The sequence below is a fragment of the Centruroides vittatus genome, unplaced genomic scaffold (genome assembly GCF_030686945.1).
Source record: "Centruroides vittatus isolate TY-2023 unplaced genomic scaffold, ASM3068694v2 contig_506, whole genome shotgun sequence".
Lineage (NCBI taxonomy): Eukaryota > Metazoa > Arthropoda > Arachnida > Scorpiones > Buthidae > Centruroides > Centruroides vittatus.
The window spans coordinates 405,373-427,466 of record NW_027122293.1 but is presented as its reverse complement, the minus strand read 5'-3'; the positions used below and the strand labels follow the sequence as shown (position 1 = coordinate 427,466).

At 27.8% G+C, this 22,094-nt stretch overlaps 1 protein-coding gene across 1 annotated transcript in view; it reads right to left on the bottom strand.

Moving 5' to 3' along the window:
- LOC136978345 (oxysterol-binding protein-related protein 6-like) overlaps positions 1-22,094 on the bottom strand; it is a 94,427-nt gene that overhangs the window by 50,955 nt on the left and 21,378 nt on the right. Inside the window, exons 3-10 of the mRNA XM_067274052.1 lie at positions 20,450-20,659; positions 18,634-18,936; positions 16,336-16,389; positions 12,234-12,347; positions 11,074-11,209; positions 9,363-9,509; positions 3,456-3,550; positions 3,105-3,341 (exon numbers count right to left, since the gene is read on the bottom strand). Of these exons, the coding sequence (XP_067130153.1) occupies positions 3,105-3,341; positions 3,456-3,550; positions 9,363-9,509; positions 11,074-11,209; positions 12,234-12,347; positions 16,336-16,389; positions 18,634-18,936; positions 20,450-20,569 (1,206 nt within the window). The 5' untranslated portion in view covers positions 20,570-20,659. The remainder of the gene's footprint in view (positions 1-3,104; positions 3,342-3,455; positions 3,551-9,362; positions 9,510-11,073; positions 11,210-12,233; positions 12,348-16,335; positions 16,390-18,633; positions 18,937-20,449; positions 20,660-22,094) is intronic.

Sequence of the window (22,094 nt, the reverse complement as noted above, 5' to 3'; positions counted from 1 at the left end):
ACAAATTCTGCCACACTAAATTTAATAATAAAATCATTGTATTTTGTATCTCAACTTCTCTGTATTGCCTGAATTTCTTTGACAACCCAGCTAATATTCAAATTTCAGTGATATTAGTGCAAAATTTCTGTCAAAAAATTTTTCAACTGAACTTTTTATCTGTGAAAGTATGTATACCAAATATGGTTGCATGTGGTCCATTTGTTCTTTCTAAACAAAGCTTTAAACAGCTCCTGTTTAATTACAACCACCCTTTATAATTAATGCACAGAAATACTAGATCACACTGATAATCAAACACTCATTTAAAATATCTTAACAATAGTCACAAATGAAAACATACATAAAACAAACCACCAATGGAAATATAAACACAATATTTATAACCAATGACATTACAGACACAGAATTAATTCAAATATTTTCATTCTTGTTACAAGACACCCAAAATAAACAAATGCCTTGGCCTTGGTCTAGCATAGAACTAGATATCGGTATCAGTTAAGTAGAACACAATCCACTATAATAATAATAATAATACAGTAGAGCATCGTTTATCCGAATCAATTGGAAACTGGGGTTGTTCGGATAACCGGTTATGTACGAAAAAATATATTAACCTATCCGATGTTCAAATTTTTCTCTGTGGCATGTCACTTTGTGTTGAATTTTTCTCCGTTGCGTGTCGCTTCGTATTGAATTTTCGTCGATTTTAAGCCTAATGAAAATTTTTATAATAATAATCGAGGCTATTGTATCGTTAAAAAATATTTGTTTACTTTGTACAACGAAATAAATATATTGAAAAATATAAAAACAAAAAAATTATACTTTAGAAGTTAATCTAGTATCAAAACATTCGATTTAGCACAACACAGTCGAACTGAAAAGCTTTCGGTTAACCGACGTTTCAGTTGACCGGTTTTCGGATAAACGATGCTCTACTGTAATACAATGGAACCTTGCTTAATGAGCATAATTTGTTCCAGAACCTTACTCATAATGTGAAACACTCGTTAAGCAAAACAATTTTTCCCATATGAATTAATGTAAAGTACGATAATGCTTTCCATGCAAAAAAAAAAAAAAAAAAAAAAAAATGCTGAAATATAATTATGTATAACGTTTATTTATTTGGAATTGGTCATTAAATTTAATATAAGATAGCAGCATAACTGCCTACCTCTAGTCAAATTATTTAATTTCTAATATTTAATTATAGCCTTTACATGGCCCAAGAATTTGGCATATCGTTTGATGTGTTTATTATATAATGGGCTATGATTATTGATGTTTATATGTAATATGTCTGAATACGAATTTGGAAAAATGTGTGATCACAAGCAACACTAAGATGCTAGTGGAACGAGTGCTAAACATAGACTGATGTAGCATGCACACAATCTGAGACTTCCCCTCTTCTTGTCACTCATTATGCAAAACGTTGCTCATTAAGTGAGTCATTTTTTTTACAATTTGTTTTGCTCATTATGCAAATTACTCATTAAATGAAGTTCCACTGTAATAATAATATAAGCTAAAATAACCTTGAAAAAATTTAATATAAAATATTTTAATGTCATGAATATCTGATGATATTGGTTCAAAAGCAGATCATTTAATTTTTATTCAGTGTAGAGATGATAAAACTGAACATGTGAACAGTGACATATGATAAAACTGAAAGACAGTTTCTAGTTCTCTGAAAATCATTATATAAAAAAATGGGAAATTACCAGAAACTTCAGCCAATATGTCTTTACTGGGTTAAACTTATTTATCCAATAGAAAATAAATGAGTGTCTACTAACATTAATTAAAACATGGATGATGCATAGAAACAAATGACAGAAAACTAAAAGTAACGCAGGTACACACATACATATTTATACACCTTCAGCAGTTTCAGGAAAAATCACAATGGCAGATGAATACGTTAGTAAAACATAAAGATGTTTTCACAATTTTAAAGAAGTTCTTGTTAAGTTTAGAAAACAAAAACTGACAAATTGAAAACTAGAGTTAATATCAGTGGATAGCTGCATCATTACATACTTGCACCTGTTTTCAAACTGACTTGTAAATACAGATAACTGGTGTTATTGACAAGAAATTATAGTAATTGTATGTTAAAATATATAATCATTTTATTTTCTGATAAATTACTTATCAATTTACTTAAGAATACAGTCAAACCTCAGGTTCAAAACTTAATTTACCATTCAAAAACCAAAATAAATTTTCCCATAAGAAACAATATAATATATATATATATATATATATATATTAAAAGCAAAATGTTCCACCACTGCCAACCAAAATCAAAACTAACACTTTACAAAGAGGTACTATAATTAGAGACTCAACACTGCCTGGATGAAATACAGTATAATCAAATTAATCAAGATAGACAAGTACCATATCTACACTTTTCGAAATATTGTTTCGATTGATTTGATTTCAATTTTAATTTAAATTAATTAATTTTATTTTTAATTTTAGTTTCAGTGTAAAGACCAGTTTTAACTATTATTTTATTATTTATAAATTTCATTATTATTTTTAGTTTTAATTAACTGGCTATCTAGTATTAATAAATATTAAAATTATAATATATAATATTACATTAATAAATTTTTGTCATTTAATTTAACTTAAGCATACTTAAACACGAATTCTTGAATGCCATTTATATTACATAAATGTCAATTAATGCGGTTTTTATTAATTAATTTGATTAAATTCAACTATGGCGCATACCGAAAAATGAACAAAGCATCTTTCCTGCATGCGGATTAAAATGTAATTTAAATAGCAATGTCTTCGATGATTCGTATCATGACATGACGTGATCTCGGTGCCACTAACTTCTAAACTGGTTTTCCAGTTGTTCACTGGTTAGGCCATTGACTTTCTTTAACATAGGAAGTATAGAAAGTTGACCATCTGTGGCCAGCTCTGCCAAGTAGCTTGTTTTGCATCAGGGCCATCAAATTTTTGTTTGTAAACCAAAATGTTCATAAAGCGAAGCATTCAAAACCCGTGGTTTGACTGTATTTAAAATACTTAAATACAAATTTTTTAAAATTATTTTAATAAAATACCTTTTTCAACTGATTATTTTCTGCTACATCACTAATATTTTCTGTGCTGCTACTAACACTTGTATCTCTGAGAACAACTATTTCTATTTTTTGTTTATTTCCTTTCTTGTTTCCTCCTAATGCTTTTCCAAATCCTGCACTCTGTAGACTACTTTGACTGGTCTTAGTATTTTTTTTCCTTCTTAGAAGAAACCTGCGTCTTTCTTTTTTTAAATTATTTTGATTCATTTCTGGGAGCTGTGGGAAAATAAAAATAAAAAGTAATGTATATTTTGTTTATAGTTAGATAATTATAAATAGTAGTAAAATATAAAAATTTTTAATTTTATATAACAAGAAAATATAACATACCTCTAGATGATTAACTAAACATGAATTTGATGTTACTTCAAGATGTTGGATAATAGTATTCAATTGAAATAGTTTATCTTGTAATAACGCAATTTCTAAATAAAAGAAGTCTTTTATTTTATTTAAATTTTAATATAAACAAAATTTGTATTACAGTGGAGCACTGTTTATGTTTCACATTCATACATTGTTTTATATTGATCCCAAAACATTTCCTATTCAATGAAAAATCATGAAATAGTCTGTTTATACATTTAAATTTACAATGAGTTTCATTTATATGTTGCTTTCTTTCTAATGAAGACAACAGATATCACAATATTCTTTTAAAAAATGCATTCAGAATGTCTAGGATACATTCTTTGTATTATTTTGAAACTCCTCTCTTTACATTCCTAGAATTAAATGGTATAAATTGACCCAATCAAATGTATTATTACTCAAAGAGGAAGGAATAGTTATAGATTATTGGCTAATGGTATGAAGTGATCATAATGTAGAGGAAATCAGGGAAAGACTATACACTGACTCAAAGACCTGAAATGAATATTAGAAAATAAAGTCATTTTTCTAAGTTAATTTAGTCATCCTCCTTACTGAGTGTTTGATAAGTCCAGAATAATAAGAGTCTGTTTGTAAACTAAAAGTGCATTAAAAAATATTATAACAGGAAAGCTTAACTTAAAAGGCTACATACATTTATAGTATCTTGTAACAGCAAGAGTCTATAAACAAAGAATGTTCCTTTAACAAAACAAGTTTATTTCTGAAACTATCCCAACATATTTCATAATGATTCTAAATTGCAATTATGTCTTTTCAGTAATAGAGAGTGGCATGTAATTCACTTTATCATTTAAAACAATACTTTATTGTTATTACAAATTCGTAAATTTTTGTTTCAGAGTAAAAATTTTTCCCTAGGAAAGACCATGCAACTTTCTTAAGAAAAGTGGATTTAGGTGAAATTGGTTAAAATGAAATATGCTGTAGTTTATGAAGTCATGATAAAAAATTTCAATGAGCAGAATGATCAAAAACGGACAATTTTCTTGTTTCAGGTTTGCAAAATGTACAATGCCCAAGATTTCAAGTATTACATCCAAATTGATAACAACATCCTTTTCTGCAGTTGCAAATCACTCTGCTGACAATATTTCAACCACAACTTATTCTGTAATCTTTTTATCATTTTGCACCACAACTATGACCAACAACTCTTATTAACCTATGCAAATGCGATTGCAGAAAAGTTTACGAAATGTATTGTGGTAATTGTTGACATTGCAGATTGGGTTCTGGTCTGAGATGTAATTGAATCTTTTGTCATGAAATGGGTTATAGAATGATTTGCCAATAATATTGTGGCTATGGAACAGGTTGCAGTAGAAATGTCTGTTGTGAAATGAATTGCTCAAACTAGTCAAAAATGCTATCAGACTAACATTGAATTTGAATTTTTGCCAAGTCTATCCATAGATATACAGTATGAAAATGTATGTAAATGGACCTGGTCAAAAAAAAATTGCTCTTAAAAACTAATTGCCATTTTATTAGTGCTATTACGTAGGTATAGACAGTATACCTATGCACTAATATAATCGCATCATGTGAATACAATACTGGCACTTCACTCTGAGATATCTTAAAATTTATAGCAGTTACAGGAATAAAATATTTTTTTATGAAAGATAACTTCTTTTGACAAAATTGTGTAAACTGTACATTTTGAGAGTCAGTAGCAAAAACACTGTCCATTTTTGAGCTGATTGTCTTTTGGGGCATTTGACCAGAAAGGACCTCAAACTTCAATATATTTTATTTTCAGCCAATTTCACCTAAACCCATTTTCCATAAGAAAGATATGTGGTCCTTTATTGTGGTAAAATTGGAAGCAACAAATAAAAATCTTTTAATTTTATTTTCAAAATTGGTGTTTCATTGTTGTAATGCAAGAAGCATAGACTTACCATCCAACAGCTTAAAGACATTTGGAAAGAAATTCAAGCATTGGAGCCAGACATGTTAATGGCTGTTATAGAAAATTCTGTAGAAAGAACCCATGCTTGCAAAGCAAAATATAAGGGTAATTTTTATGTGACATCATTTTCATACATAGTTTAAAAAACTTTTATATAATAAAGTACAGAAAATGAAAAATAAATAATAAATACAAATAATTAAACAAAAAAAATTTATTCAATTTTTAAATAATAAAGCATGGGCTACGCTTTTTACATCTTTTTTGTCCAGTTTCTTGAGAGGTGTGTAATTGGTGCTCCACTGTATCTATATTTTGTATACAATATACATTAAATACAAATCATTTTTTAAAATTAATTGTATTTTCTTATCTTAGCACATGTATATTTATTTTATCATAATAATGTGCCATTAAAATAAGAATTTCTTAATTTTAATATATTATTATTACTATTTTTAATTGTAAAATTAAACTGTATGAAATAGAATAGAACATAACAAAAAGTATTGTTCTATTTTTAATAATTTGAGAGAAAAAATTAAAGCCTATTTGGACTCTGAAACAAAGCGATTTTGTCTTTCACTTGAACATACATTTTCCTCAAAGAAGAGGTGTCATCCTTTGACAACAGTGAAAATCCTAATGGAATGAGATACAAAATAAAGTGTTGCTGTCTGAACCTGATTGGGTAATGGGCCTCATTAGATTTTACATAAATAGGGAATAAGCAAAGAAAGAAAGAGAACATTAGTAAATCAGAATAAAGATAAATGAAAAACTATCTTGGTTACTCATTACATCAACCAAAAGCAGTGTAGTGATCCTCATAAAATATAACAGACTAGAAACAGCACTATTGCACATCAAATTTCTGAAGTACTTATCTCTATAATTGCAGGAACACTAGATTTTATGTCACTGGAGATATTTGACTTGTAAGATGTACTGTACTTCAGATAGATCAGCTAGAACAGTGTTGTCAACCTTTCTGACTTCACAGACCACTAAATTCGCAATTTTGAATTCCGCAGACCATTATCATGAATTTTTTAAAATAATATAAAATAAACTCTATAGAATAATGACCATAAAGTTCCATTTTACGTTATTAATATGAAATTCACTTGTTTAATTATAAAAAATTAGTATGAAGTTAGTTGCTGTAATTAGGAAAGTGATAATACCTGACAAATTGACTAATTAAAATAAAGGAAAAAGTCGGGCTTTTAGGTGTCTTTGAGTATATTAGATGCATACTCAATCTTCTTGCCACAAGAGAAGGAGATGACATTGCTATGAAATGACATGCATGCTAACAGACAGATTAAACAGACAAAATGATCTAATGGGCACTTGCAAAAAACTTGCAGAACGTTGATAATTGATGAAGAAAAACAGTTATGTAGCTATGAACTGATGAGCAGAACAAACAAGGTGACCAAATGGAATAAACATTCAAACAAGTAGAAGAAAAAGTGCAATATTCATAAAAGGCCATAATTAGTAATGAGGTTCAAAGAAAGGATAAAATTTTGAAAGTAATTTGGAGATGGACGAAAAAAATTTGACTTTGTAATTAAGAGCAATCTGTTACAGTGCACCAATCAGTGATTAGACAGAATTATCCAACATGGTTTTACCCACAAACAGAAGAGAGGAAATCCCGAATTTAGCACACAAATCACTATGTAAAGATCACGTTGGTAGCCAAAAAACAGCTAATGGAATCCACGAAATATTCTTTTGGCCAAACACATGAGCAATAACAGAAATAAGAACAGAAAAAGACTAATAGAAAAATGCTAGGACCTGAACTTTCAGGAATGAGAAAAGCAACATTAATACCAACAAACTAACAAGAGAAACCAACTAACTGCACTTTAGAAACCTCAAGATGACTGAAAGAACTAATAATAAGCATTTGTAATTCTCTCTATCTGCAAATCAGTCAAAAATTGCATTATATAACATATGTAAATATAATAGAGTATTTCTCCCCTAGACAGTCAATAAAATCTTTATTATTAGGAAAATTAGTTGTTTTTGAGTGAATCACTCTCTATAAGGATTAATGTGGTCACATTAATTTCATAAATACACATCATTATGTAAACCAAGTGGTTCACATCTAGTTAATGCTTGGAAACAACCTCATAAAAGCCCTAATGAGATCAGAAAAAGCTTTTCATTTATAACACATTAAATTTATTCTTAAGATATTTCATAAGAAGAGACTAAAGATTAATCAGTAAAAAAGCCAGAAAAAAATATCAGAAAACTGCAAAGTCTTATATCAAGTATTTAGATCATATTGTAGGTTCAGAATAGTATACTGTGGCCATCAGCCATATTGTTATATGCATTTTAGTTATATTTTTTTATTTATCTTTATATTTGATTCTTCCCTTTTGTCATAACTTCTTTCTAGAAGCTTCTGTCTTAAATCTCATTGCCGTAAGGAGGGATTAACTCTTCTCAGAACTCTTGGTAGAACAAAAGGGTAGGAGAATTATCGTTTCTCCAAATTTTCGGGGGAAACAAAAGAAAGGCAAGGACTGGAGGCAAAACTGCCAACGGAAGAGTCATTCTTGGTCAAGATCTCAGAGTGGATGGCAGGACAAGGCAGTGCTCCAAACCAGAAGAAAGGACAAAGGGGACTGAGAAGCCGTGGGAAACCGTAGAGGTCGAAAAGAACAGAAAGAGAAGGGTCGTAAAGACAGTGAGTACGACTATAAGGCACCATGTTTTTTTGTTTCTAAGGAGGGAGGCATCTGAGAGCACGACATTGAAGATACACCTTCCACATTGATACCTATCACTTAAGAAGACCCGGGTATTTTCTACCTTCCTCTGTTTACCTGACATACTTCCATAAGTTTCTGTTTCTTCCTTTTCTTTCTTCTTAGGTTTAAGATAAGTGTAATTCGGTCGGGTTGATACTGTATGTATATGCGCGCATTACCTATATGCTTATGACAGGACAATAGACCACCCTTTTGTTAATTAGTAATATTAATATCTGTAAAGTTGGGATCTGTAGTAAAAGAACCAGTCTGGAGAGAAATAAAGGATATTTTGTTTGTACATCAGTTTTATGTATCCCTCTTAGTAATGTTTGTTCGCAGGCATTACTATCTCTCAGTACAAACAACCACAATACATCAGACTAGCTTGAATAGCATCTATTGCAAAGTTAGAAAGGCTATAAACAATGAAACAGATGCAACCTTTCTAGAAATTTATGGTTACTATCATGATTACATCTCAAAATATAGGCTGAGCTCACATTCTTCTTAGTTAACACAATCTGTCAACAGACACTAATATTATTTGTTGAGATGAGAATTATCAATAAAGCTTTTATGGAAGTTGAGTCCTATTACTTTTTGCTTCACAAATGGATCAACCATTTATTTATAAATGCATTAAAACACTCAGTATGACTTTGCCTGGAACTGATAATACTAGATAAGAAGGAGAGACTAAAAGCTTTAGCCATGAGTAAAGTGGTGTTGAACTTAAAATAATAACCATATAAAAAGAAGCATACATCATAGCTTGAGATTTGAAAGTTTCATCACTGGATTTATAAAAATCATATAATTGTTATAATTTCTGTGTATCCAGTAGTGACAAATTCTTGTGCTCATTAAGAATTTATTAGTTATAATAAAAGTTTATCATAATGCACTTATAAAATATTTTATAATTAATTAAAGTATTTCAAATGCTGAAGAGTTACAAATTTAAGTGTTATATTCAGTCACTAACAAAGATGCATGAAATTTTTAAAATTATAAATAAAACCTCAAACTTTCAAGAATAATTTGACATCTTTTACCTGTAAATTTTCACTGTGGATTTAGCACTATTTGAACAATTAGAAACAAATCATAAAAAGCAAAAAATAAATATTTCCCTACCTTTATTACCCTGATCAATAGCTGATGAATCTAAAATCCAAGCAGCAACACGATTCTGTTGACCAACAGGACTTCGCACATGGGTACTCTGACGAGAGGTGGGAGTTTCTTTACCAATAAAATTATGTATTCCTGAGATGGGAAAAACTATAATATAAATTTCATATTAATATAAAATTTATAGAATTTAATCATCTCAACTTAGGTTATTTTAATTGTTAATGTTTAATATTTTTTTTATATTTTATAAACATTCTTGCAATATAAATACTGCTATTTAATTCTAATGAATACTATAAAATAGTCAACCTTCAAATACAAAAATTGTTTTTATTTTACAAATGTTACAGCTTATCAAAAGCCATTTTTTGTTCAGTTACAAACAAAATTAAAATTTAATAATTTCTAGAAGCAAAACAAAATAGAACAAGTATAAAATTTTAATTATTATGGATAACTAGAAAATCTGTAGTGAACTTGTAATAAATGAAAACTATATAAGATTATTTAAGCAGTCAAAAGCTCAGATTTGGGCAAATAGGATATCAATTAAACTATTAATTTATTACTAATGTATTTACATCAAATGGCATAATACTGATATTAATGTTAGAAAAGGAAAAAAATAAAAATTCAAATAATTCACAATTGTTCTTTCTTCATTTTTTCTGTTTCTCTTTATCATTACTGTTATGATTATCGGTTCAGTTTCTGCTTTGTCATCAAATTCACTATTGTGAAGTCTGATCTATGTATTAAAAAATTTTATGTAAAATAATATTAGATTATTGTTTTGCACTTATTAATATAATTCCTATTTTTATAAAAGAGGAATTTATTTGATTAATAAAATTTTTATGTAAAATAAACATTCTGAAACACTGTCTTAAAGTTTCAGATCTATAGTACTAATACATTTGCCTATCCTTGTCTATTTAAATATATAAAAACATAGAAATTTTTATTACAGAAATAAACTCTTCCATTGCAGAGGTAAAAATTATATTAAACAACAGGAACAATACTTTAATTACTATTATTATACATAATTATATTACTTAAAATTTTTAAATATCATATAGACTAATTTAAATTTTGCAAATTGCTCTATATTATGTAAATTCTGTTTCTAGAATATTTGTAATTTGAATTTTGTTTATATTCTATTTTTCACATATTCTATAGTTAGTCCAAAGATGGTATTCAGAAAATATTTATTCAATGAAAAGATTTGTTGAATTTGTAAGTTGATTATTTCATGTAAATATCTTTTATATATTATGTAGTTCACAAGTTCTACAAAAATTTATTCTATCTTAAGATCATATCATCCTAACTTTAGAAACCAGTTCTACAATTATTAAATCAATTAATTTCAAACAATTTTTCATCCAAAATTGTTAATATTAATAAATTATAAAACTTAATACTTACTATAAATCTGAAAGTTTTTATAAAATAATGTAATACAACATATGTAAATGGTTATAAATTCATAATAAGAAATAATCTTACAGAAAAAGGGCAGAAAGTTACTACTATAAAAAATATTAAAAAAAAACAACAAAATGTGAAAAAATTTAATATTTAGCAATCATTATAATAATATGGTTGAAAGAAAAGCTTATATACGAGACATGAATAAAATAAGATTATTATTTTAAATGCTTTATCCATGTAAAAATTTCTATAATGTATAATTATTTTTTACCTCCAACAGGTGTCTCTTCGACGGGAGTTGTGATTTTTGGGGCTTCATGAGTTCCAAAAGCAATTTCATTTTGACGATATAACCGATGCCGACGAAGCTGAGCTATCCACTGATGAAATAAAAGATTATTTTTTACCTAAAAAAAGTACAAAATCGGATATTAATACTTTCATTCCTTACTTATATAAAAAATAAAAAGTAACAAAGTCAAAAGATAACAGTTTTAATTTAATCTTTCAATGATCAAATTTTGGTATTTACAATAATTTGATAAATTATATTCTTAATTTTATATTATCTAAGCTTTTGATCATATCTTGCAACATTGCAAAATAACAACAATTGTATTTTATGAAACAGCTATTTGATATTTATCTATAAAAAATGAAAACTAAGTTCTGAATAGAATTTTTATGCAATTAATTATAATTCAATTCAATATTACTATTCAAATTATCTTGTTTTTCTATTATTCTAGTAAGGGAAAGATATAGAGATATCTATCACATCAAATTTTCTAAATTTAATAATGAATCTATATTAACTTTTAAAACTAATAATTTTGATATAAAACAAGTGCTGCATAATTTCATAGTGTTCTCAGATGATACATATTTCCTAAACTAATTTAATAGTTCATTTATGCAAAATACAATCAATTTCATATCTATTAACTATATTGTGTCCTTCACATTGATAAGCCTTGAATTAATCATAAATTTTATTTTAAATCATCTCTTATCTTTACTAAAATAAATATTTTATACAGTTGAATCTGTCTATTTCAAATCCCAAGGAAACACAAAAAGTCAGATATAGGTTTCAAGATGTAGAGGTTCCTATGGAGTAAACAGTAATATGTTTGGAGTACAGTATTTTATTAATACAGTAGCAACTATAGTACATACTTGTATTAGATACAAATAAAACATTTTGACATGCCTTAACAGAAATAGTTTGCCAATAGTTTCTGATACCTGACTTTCTTCAACCAATAAGATGCAAGACAAACTCATAGTCAATCAGAGAAAAGCAGTGTAAATTACAACTATGTACTGTATTGCAAGAGATGTTTCTCAACTACAATTTATGCTATCAAAACGTAGTCACTGAGCTTTGAATTTGTAATTGGCAGTATGAACTGTACACCTATTGTTTACCTTTAGATGATAGATAAATTCTTCTGCATCAATATCAATCCTACGATGGCGTGGTTTTGATGAAATAACAGAAAGACCAACATCTACTGTTCCATGTATTTTGCCTCTTGCCATCTAAAATAAAATCAATATAAAATCATTTCATTTCTATTGCAGTAGAATTATAATTTAACAATAATTAAATTCACACTATTATTTTAATATTTAAATGAAAATAAATCATTATATAGTCAAATTTATCAACTGATTTTAAAATTTTTAACAATTTTAATTATGTAAATGGATTAAATTATGCTTACATTGGTCTATGCGATATTAAGTCATTAATAAATGCTTGGCCATCTCACAAATGTAGAAATAGTTAAGTATGCATTATTGATGTATTATTGTTTTACTTCTTTTTTTAAAACATCTGAGTACTTAAACATTCACTATCACTTTTCCTATCACTAAGTTGATACCGTTTTCAATATGATATAAATAAAAACATGAATATATTCAATATTCTTTCTCAAAATTTAACATATAATAACAGAAAAATGCATCACATATGACCAAAAAAAAAAAAAAAACCCCCATGTTTCTCAAAATTTAGACACTACAAACTGTATAAGATGTACCTAAACACAAAAACTAATTTGAAACGATATACTGATTCACAAGGATTTCATTTCCAACATCTGTAAGAGCATGTATTTAATCTACCAAAAATAAACAAAAATTCTTTTTCCATTTCATTATGCAATCAAATATATGCCATGAAACATTAATTCAATCCATTAATTCATTTTTTCTGCACATTTAAACTATTATAAATCAAATCTTTACTAGATAGTATTAGATTAATATAAGAACCATCAGACAGTTTACAAAGAAATAATTTCTTGTTAAAATATTTTATTCACAACAATAATATAAAAAAATTTACCAACAAGTAAACGTCAATACTATTTTATGAAATAACAGCACTTACTGTATTACTCTTTTTACAGATATCACATCTAACATCATTCTAAGGAAACTTTCGAGATATTTTGGTGGATAACATAATCAAGATTAATTTTTATTGCTTAACAATTGTTCTAACTCAGTCGTGAGCAATTAATGGCCCATAAGGTCATAACATGCAGCATCCAGGATTTTGCCAACATAATTTTATTTTCCTTATTTCTATCTCATGGTATTATGCAGATGATATTTGTGACAAGGACTATTCAGAAAAATTTTATTGGTGAAAAAATGAGTATAAACTATACATTATTTTTAATACTTAGTATACTGGTTGTTATGAATTATGTTGGTACTAGCAGGCTTTAAAGCCTACAAAAGCCTCTGAAGTTCCTACGTGTTCCTCATCCAGAAAGGTTGCACATTACTGTTTTAACAATATTTATCGAAACACAAGGAAGCTTTGCTGATACAAAAATAAAATCAAGAATATATATTTAATAGAGTTCACACATCCAAAAAAAATTCTGTGTAAACACTTTCATGCTAGACCATCTTTACCTTTATACAGGGTTCCTACTCAAAATTTTTGTTTTAAATTCCCTGACTTCCTCTGACCAACTTTGTACGAATTCCCTGACCCTCACATCCCTTACAGTTTGCACATTGATGAAATAAAACAGCATATGATTTACTATACAAATATGCTATTGCTATTTAAACTTTTTAATTAGTTTTTTTTTTTCTAATTAACAACCACATAATTTTTATAATTGCTGAATAATTAAAATTAAAATAGTTTATCCTGTTATTAAGCCACATAAATCTATATGGCTTTGAAAACAAAAATAAAAAGCCATTATTTATTATTCATTAACAAATCCTATATAATTCATGTACAAAAGTATATAATTATTAAATTTATCTCTTAATAAATTTCCTGGACTTTATAAAATATTAGTAAACTGAAAAAGAAATCAGAAATTATTTTCTTACACAATCAAAATTATTAAAATAAAAAAATGATAAATAATTTTAATTTAAATGGTATTATTTATCATTTTTTGTACTTTATCATCACTTTTTTTATCCATTCATTAACATCTGCGCCCAGACTGAATGTGTAAATGGTAATCGTGAAATTCGTACAGTTAAAATATTTCAAGAAAATTTTAATCAATGTTAGATTATTAAGAGTATTACAGACTTCTCTCTAAAATTCATAATACTGCATAATTAATACGGCTGTGTTAAAATTTACAAATGACAATTGACAATGCCCTATATTTGGGACTTAGTTTGACATTTTGCAATGCTCTCCTCCCTGTTGTATTTTATAATTCTTTACATAATCAATACTAGTTTTAAAAATTAATCTGCACTATCAGCAAAGGAAGTAAACATCTGTAACAATTATATAAACATTAAAGAAAATATAAAAAATACACAAAGCGATTACAATTTATAAGGTCTGATTTTGAATGATTTTAAAATACAATCTTACAATGCAACAGAATAATAAGTCTTATATGTAATAAGACTTACTTATTGAATCTAAAATTGTAAAAAAATGTAAAAATTAAAATTAAATTTTGGCTGATGGTATTTATGACAAAATATATATATAAATATATCAAAGCTACAAAATTGACTTTGAGTTCCTTTAATTACAGAATATGAAGACAATGTTGTAGCTGCAATATATTTTATTTATTCATATTTTGATATAAAAATTAAAACTAACTCATTTGATATGGTTTGCAAAGTTTAAAGAACTGTTTATGAACTTGGTCTTTAGGTATAGTATCAAAAAATAAAAATTGATGAATAGTACTTATGATGCATTTGTTACATTTCTATTATACATATCCCACACATTAAGTCAACATTTCACTCTAAAAGTTTTAATATTCTTATTATCAACAGTGCATTTTTATTTAAATTGTAAGAAAAACTTCATACAAATTTTGAAAAACTGGAAGAACTACATGTACAAAATACAAGTACAAAATTAAGTACAAAATACCCCAATGATATGCATTAACCTAGTGTTTCTCAAACTTCGCCTTCTCGTAGACCTGTTTAATAAATTTTAATATGCCATTTACCTAATATGCATAGTTTGCTGTCAACATATTTGCATACATTCACAGGAATCCATGGACCACACATAGTTATCTGCTATCTGAACTATCTCAATTACCTGGATGTGAAAATTTTTACTATTCAACACTACACACTGTGCAGAAATTTTCAGTGTTTTCAGATGATGCTATCATCTGAAAACACAAAAATCAATCAACAAGGCAGCCAAGGAGGCAAATTCCCTGACTTTCTGAACACTAACAAAATCCTTGACTTTCCAGGTGCGTAGGAACCCTGTTTATACTATATCTAAACATGAATATATAAAATCCATTAAAGCAAGGTTTTTACTTATTGAAATGATAGAAAAAAAGTAACTGAAAAAAAGAGAGAGAAAAATCAGATTTTCTATATAAGAAAAATTAATAATTGTTCAGTATTCATTCAACACGTCTTAAGAGTAAGGTGTATATATATCCATAAAAAAGAAAAACCACAAATCTGATTTTTAAGTAATGCCAAACAATCTGCCACATTATTGGGCTATAATAAAAACACTAATTTAATAATTAGATATAAAGTAATTTGATTAGAGGTAGGCAATTATACTGCCATCGCGTGATAATTTTAATAATTACAACAAATTAATTTTTAATTTACAATTTCTGGAAGAAAAGAATTTGCATGGAGTGTGACTCAAAGTCGCAGCTCCTGCTTACTATTCAGATGCAGTTGCCAATTACACTACTCGGACCTCCATCTGATTTTCACATCCGGAGCTATTAATTTTACATATAACCATATGGTCACTCATCAAAAAAAATTAAAAATAACAACACTAGAAGTGAAAAGGAATGTGATGTGAAAACAATTTTAATTTTTCCACTGATTATCAAGATCATTTTGTAGAGTTTCAGCCAGCAAGGTTATTTTTTACAATGTTGCACTACTGTGCAAAGCAAAGATGGTCTCTCTCTCTCTGTGTGTGCGTTGTTGTGTGTGCATGAATGTTTTTAATACATATCTGAACTTATAAATATATATAATTTAAAAAAAATTTATACTATACCTCAGTAGAAGATTTGGAATATGTCAAGATTCCCTTATCACAGCAAAAGTATCTCTGTAAAATAAGTTATGTTACACATTTTTAAACAAAATATTATTCAAAAATATATCATAAAATTTTATATATATATATAAACATTAAACATTTCATTTTTTTAGTGTGATGTTATAAAAATTATTACAAATACTATACAATGTTTGTAATTTTCATAATATAAATCTATGATCATCCAGTATTAGAAATAAAAAAAAAAAAATTGTATTTTGGATTTTGGAAAGATGTTGAATTAAAAGAAACAAGAAATATGAGTTTAAAGTTCTAAACAATGAGAAACACCATACCATCTTCAAGTAAAAAGTTAGATTTAGATAGTGTTACATAGCCTAATAAATAAGATTTAACAATTTGGAGGGCTTATCACACCAAGAGTGACAGAAAAAAAATCAGATCTTTTACAAAAAAGTTAGTCTTTAATAATCACTTTCAAATTTAGGTAAGGATGCACTTCAGGTACAAAGACCCCCCATCAGCTTACAAACACATAGCACTAACATATAATTATAACACTAAAGCCCTGGTCACACTATGTGATTTCCAGCCGCGCAGGCGATCGCAACTGCAACAAGCGCGAGTCGCGCGCGTCTTCTCGTGGTCACACATTGTTTGTTGACGTTGCAACTCGGAAACATGTGACCCTACAATAAACCAATAAAATTACAGTAGCTTATTTTTGACTATTTCCGTGAGTTTACCAACATTTTACGTTCTACTTCATAGTATTTACGGAATTTTTGCCACTTTTCTTATTAAAATGGTAAGCAGTCCCTTTTCTGGAATGAATAAAATAAAAAAAGGCAATTATTTTGATATAGCTGGCGAGAATACACAAAAAGATAAAATCTTCGATAAAACGAAGAATTACAATCCCACAGGTATTCGTGAGCCCGAATAAGCTCAATCAATCTCGATTCTGTAAAAGTATAAATCCTCTAACTATCCACCATGAGGATGAACTATTTTCAGTGTTGTCACCGTATGACATGGCACAAAGGCATTTGCTGATTGGATGCGTGTTTGCAATCAGCGTGAGTAGAACAAACTTTTTGTTTCTAGTAGTGGTTGCAGTCGCACTGGTTTTCGAGGGGGGATTACTAGTTAACGGGAACAGCCGTCGCAGTTGCAGTCGCCCGCGCGGCTGGAAATCGCATAGTGTGACCAGGGCTTAACAGTTAACCAATAAAAGGAATTTTTGATATATACAGTACACTGACAAAAATTCCTTTGTATTGTTTAACTGTTAGTGTTAGAATTATATATTGGTGCTTTGTGTTTGTAAGCTGATGAGGGGTCCTTGTACCTAAGCACATCCTTACCTAAATTTGAAAGTGATTATTAAAGACTAACTTTTTTATAAAAGATCTGATCTTTTTTTCTGTCGGCCTTGGTATGATAAGTCCTCCAAATTGTTAAATCCTATTTATTAGGCTATCTAACTATCTAAATTATGTTGTGGGCTAAAAGCATCATTTATTATTATTAAAAAGTTAGAATTTGATTAGTGAAATCATTTCATTTTTCATAGGTAAGAATAAACATCGAAGTTCATTAAATAGTAATTTTTTAAAGTAAATATTTATACTAAATTCAATGGTTTTTGAAAGTAATAGATATTCTAACCTGAAGAAGGCCATTCAAAATAGCCAAAAACAAAATCAGAACCAAAAATGAGTTCTGATTTATTTTATAACTGACGTTCTATTTTTATTTAACCTGAAAAAGGCCATTCAAAATAGCCAAAAACATTAGTTACATTAAAGAAATTGCTAAAAAAAGAAAGAAAGGTGTTGTGAAACTTATTATGAGATATGTCTACAGAATTGCCACAGAATGCCATGATGTATTGCTAATACTATCATTATTTTATCAATGTGACACTTAAATATAAGTTTATTTAATATTATGATTTATATGAGTTTGTGTAAATAATCTAGAATCTTATTTCTTAGGCCAATGATGTCTTGTCTGTTTTCTCTATCTTTAAATAGCTTTTCTATGATTCACAAATTGGTTTTTAAAAAAATTTTTAGTAATGTTAATAGAATTCTAATTCTTATTCTATGTAAGAAAACTTGATCTGTACTCAATTAAAAATCAATACTTTTCTTTTTTTACATTTTCAATACTTAAGATATTTAAGATATTCAACGGTTATTTATTTTAAATAAGTTATATACATTTCTTAAATTTTATATTTTTGAAATAACTCTTTATTAATTAATTATATAACTGTATACTTACTTTATGCCAACCTTTCAATGGCCATTTCCTTCTTTTCATCATGTAACCTTCAAATTTTTCAGGCCTTTCCTCAAATCTTTGGCCATCTTTAAGACCTTCTAATATTTCCCATTCACTACCTCTTCTCATTTGTCGCCTTTTACTTGGTGCAACTTTTTTCGTTTCTAATTTTTCTTCTTCAATTTCCTCAACATTCAATCCACTTATTAATGGTAAATTTAATGTCAATGATGATTTCATCTGAGGTGGAGGTTCTGACTGAAGAGATGCTTGGGATACGCTTGCAGTACTGTTGCTAATATCCTACAAAAATATTTAAAAAATAAATATAAAAAACTAACAAATAAACCAATTTTATTAATTTAAACATTTTTTATTATTAAACAGCAAAACAGTTTACTATTTAATAAGTTAAAACATTTATTTAAAAACACTACTATTAAGATTACTTAACAAAAAAATTTTATATTAAACAAATTTTGAATTTGTTTAATAGATTACTAGTTGTTTTTAGTTATTTTTAAATTTTGAATTTAAAAATAACTAAAAACAACTAGTAATCTATAAATCCTCAAAAAGAACCAAATCTATAAACTCAAAAAATACTGGAACAATTTCTTATGCATGGAGGTCACTATAAGAAAGCCCTTGACAATGTTTTCCTTCAATTATCTTTGCTTGTTTTAAATTTATTTTTTGATTATGTTCTTATTATCTGTCTTACTTCATCTTTTATGTGTAAATTTTATAAATAATTGCATATTCCAATAATTTTGAATTTGACCAATTTTCTACAATTCAAAAGAGTATTATTCCTTTTTTGTTCTTTTACATATGTTATGTTCAACGAAGAACTTAAGGTAAGCCTTTAAAAACACGGTAAAAACATTTGTTCTAAATAAATTTGAGTTGCTGGAATTTCAAAAGTGTATTTGTTACTGTTATTGTAAACATCACTGTTCCAAACACTGATAAAATATATATATAGTGAAAATTTTAGTATATATTCAGAACTCACCCATAAAATGAAATGTCTTTGGAGAATGAATACGGTATTTTTTTATGTCTGTAATCCTTTCTTGTGCAGGCATCATATCATACACACTACACAAAAATCTATGATTATTATTGCTTTAAAACAGCACATACATGACATTACAGAAAGCAGCCATACTAAACATATACCAGATAGGAAATTCTTCAATACAGATATATACATCAACTGTGCATAACCATAATAACAGTTTTTCTGTAACTTCTAAACATAAAATAACCTCAAAATTTATAATATCCTATAATAAGGATTTAAGGGATGTTTTAACCATGCTTTATGAACCCTTGTTATCAGTTTATTCATTGCTGCCATTGGAGTAGCAAGAGATGTAACAAGAGAGGTATCATCTGATAGTATCTCAAACATGTTCAGTAGATAAAAGATCCTGTGAACAAAATGGCTAGGCATCCATGAGCTTGATCAAGACACTGTACAGAGACCCAGTGCCTTGATAGAAATTTAAATTAATGTACTATAAGAAAATAACAATTAAAACAATTAATGCTTAACATTTAAACCCCTAATTAAACTGATAATATATAATTGTTAACAGGTGTCTTTTTTTTTGTGAAATCAGTTTTAACATGTGATTGGTAATAATCTTAAAACTGCCTACTTAACTGAACATAATGATACCTATAACTCAAACTTGGATTACAATAAGCAAATTCTACTGTATTTATCAGTAATTTATACAATCATAAACATTCATATCATTTACTAAATTGTAAAGTAAATTATAAAATCTTATGTTCTACTTACAGAATCCGAATGACTAGATGTTCTGTCATGATTAACAGCATCATCAGGATTGCAAGCATTACCAGCTAATTTTTGACTTAAATTAGCTGGTTCAGTTGCTATGTGACGAAGAGAAGACATGGGATACAAACATATATACAAAACAATCCCAATTTTAGAGTATCTTGAAAATTTAGAGAATATTGAAAAGAAATATGATGATCATTTTATCTGAAAAAAAGTTTTTATTTAAAATGATAAACTTATGAATTATGATAATATATGCTAAATATCAGAATCTCATATTAAAAACTACTGCACAATAAAAACATCACATGCAATTTAAAATAAGCAACACAATATATAACATGAAATAAATATTTTTATTTTGAGAATAATTATAAAATGAAACTACTTTTATTGGGCTGCAATTTGAAAAAACTGTAGACCTACAAATTCCAACTGTCTGTCTGTCTTTCCTTAATCTCGAGAATGGTATTAAATAAATGAAATTCAAGACTAGATATGAAAAGTTTAGAGGCAGGAAAGCCCAATTAACTATATACGAAGTTCCGATGCAAACTGAAAGTCACGTTATTTCAATTCAAAAATTTTTCCCCGTAAGGAGTTAGATAGATGAATGGCATGACTCTGCTGCTAACTGGAAAAGTATTATGTGCAGGGGCAAGACGCTACTAATTTGAGGAGGAAAACATATTTTAAATTAAATAAATTATAAAACTATGATTAAAAATTGCAGCCCGGCATTGTGATGATGTCACATAAATAACTGCTCGTTGAACAATAAAAAATCTTACATGATTCAATTTATGCTGAACTTACGTAAGATTTTATTGTTCAATATGTATTAATATTCAAGAAAAGTTATCAAAAGTATTATTTAATTATAGTTGTGTTCAACTTCTGCAGAGAATTTTTAAGTACATCTTTTCCAATATTTTTGCATCATCTTCATGAAGATTGGAAAAGGTCCCTTAGAAATTCACTCATCAATATAATAAGACTATTTTTATCAAAAAAAAGGTAAATATACAGGTATATGATATTGTATTTACAGGATACAATGAATTTTTAACAAAGATTATTTCTCAGTCTGACATTTAGGTTATTGCAATGAAAGTAAAATACAGTCAAACCTGTTTTTATGCGGTGGATAGGGACCGCAGAAAAAAAACGCATAAAAAAAAAAAAAAAAAAAAAAAAATCGCACGAAACTTCACGAATGGCTATAAAAAATAGTTTTCGCAACACAATTAAAAAAATATTTTTTTTTTATGCGGTCAATAGGGACCGCATAAAAAAAGTTTCACATAGAAAATAACTCAAAACCGTACGAAATAGAATTTATTGACTACAGATGTCAGCACTTGACTGCATCGTCTCGTCTATCGTCTGTTTTACATATTTTTGTCCAGGTGGTGTTTTGTTGACTTAAAAAATAAATTATTTCATTTTTCGCATATTCATGCAATAATATTACTATAATAAGTTCATTTATGCTATAATAAGTTTATTTAGCTATAATAAGTCAACGTGAGACACGACGAATCGCACGAGACTAGTCGCCAACTATACCGCACAAATAAAAAATCGCATAAAAAAATCGCACAAAAAAAGACCGCATAAAAACAGGTTTGACTGTACT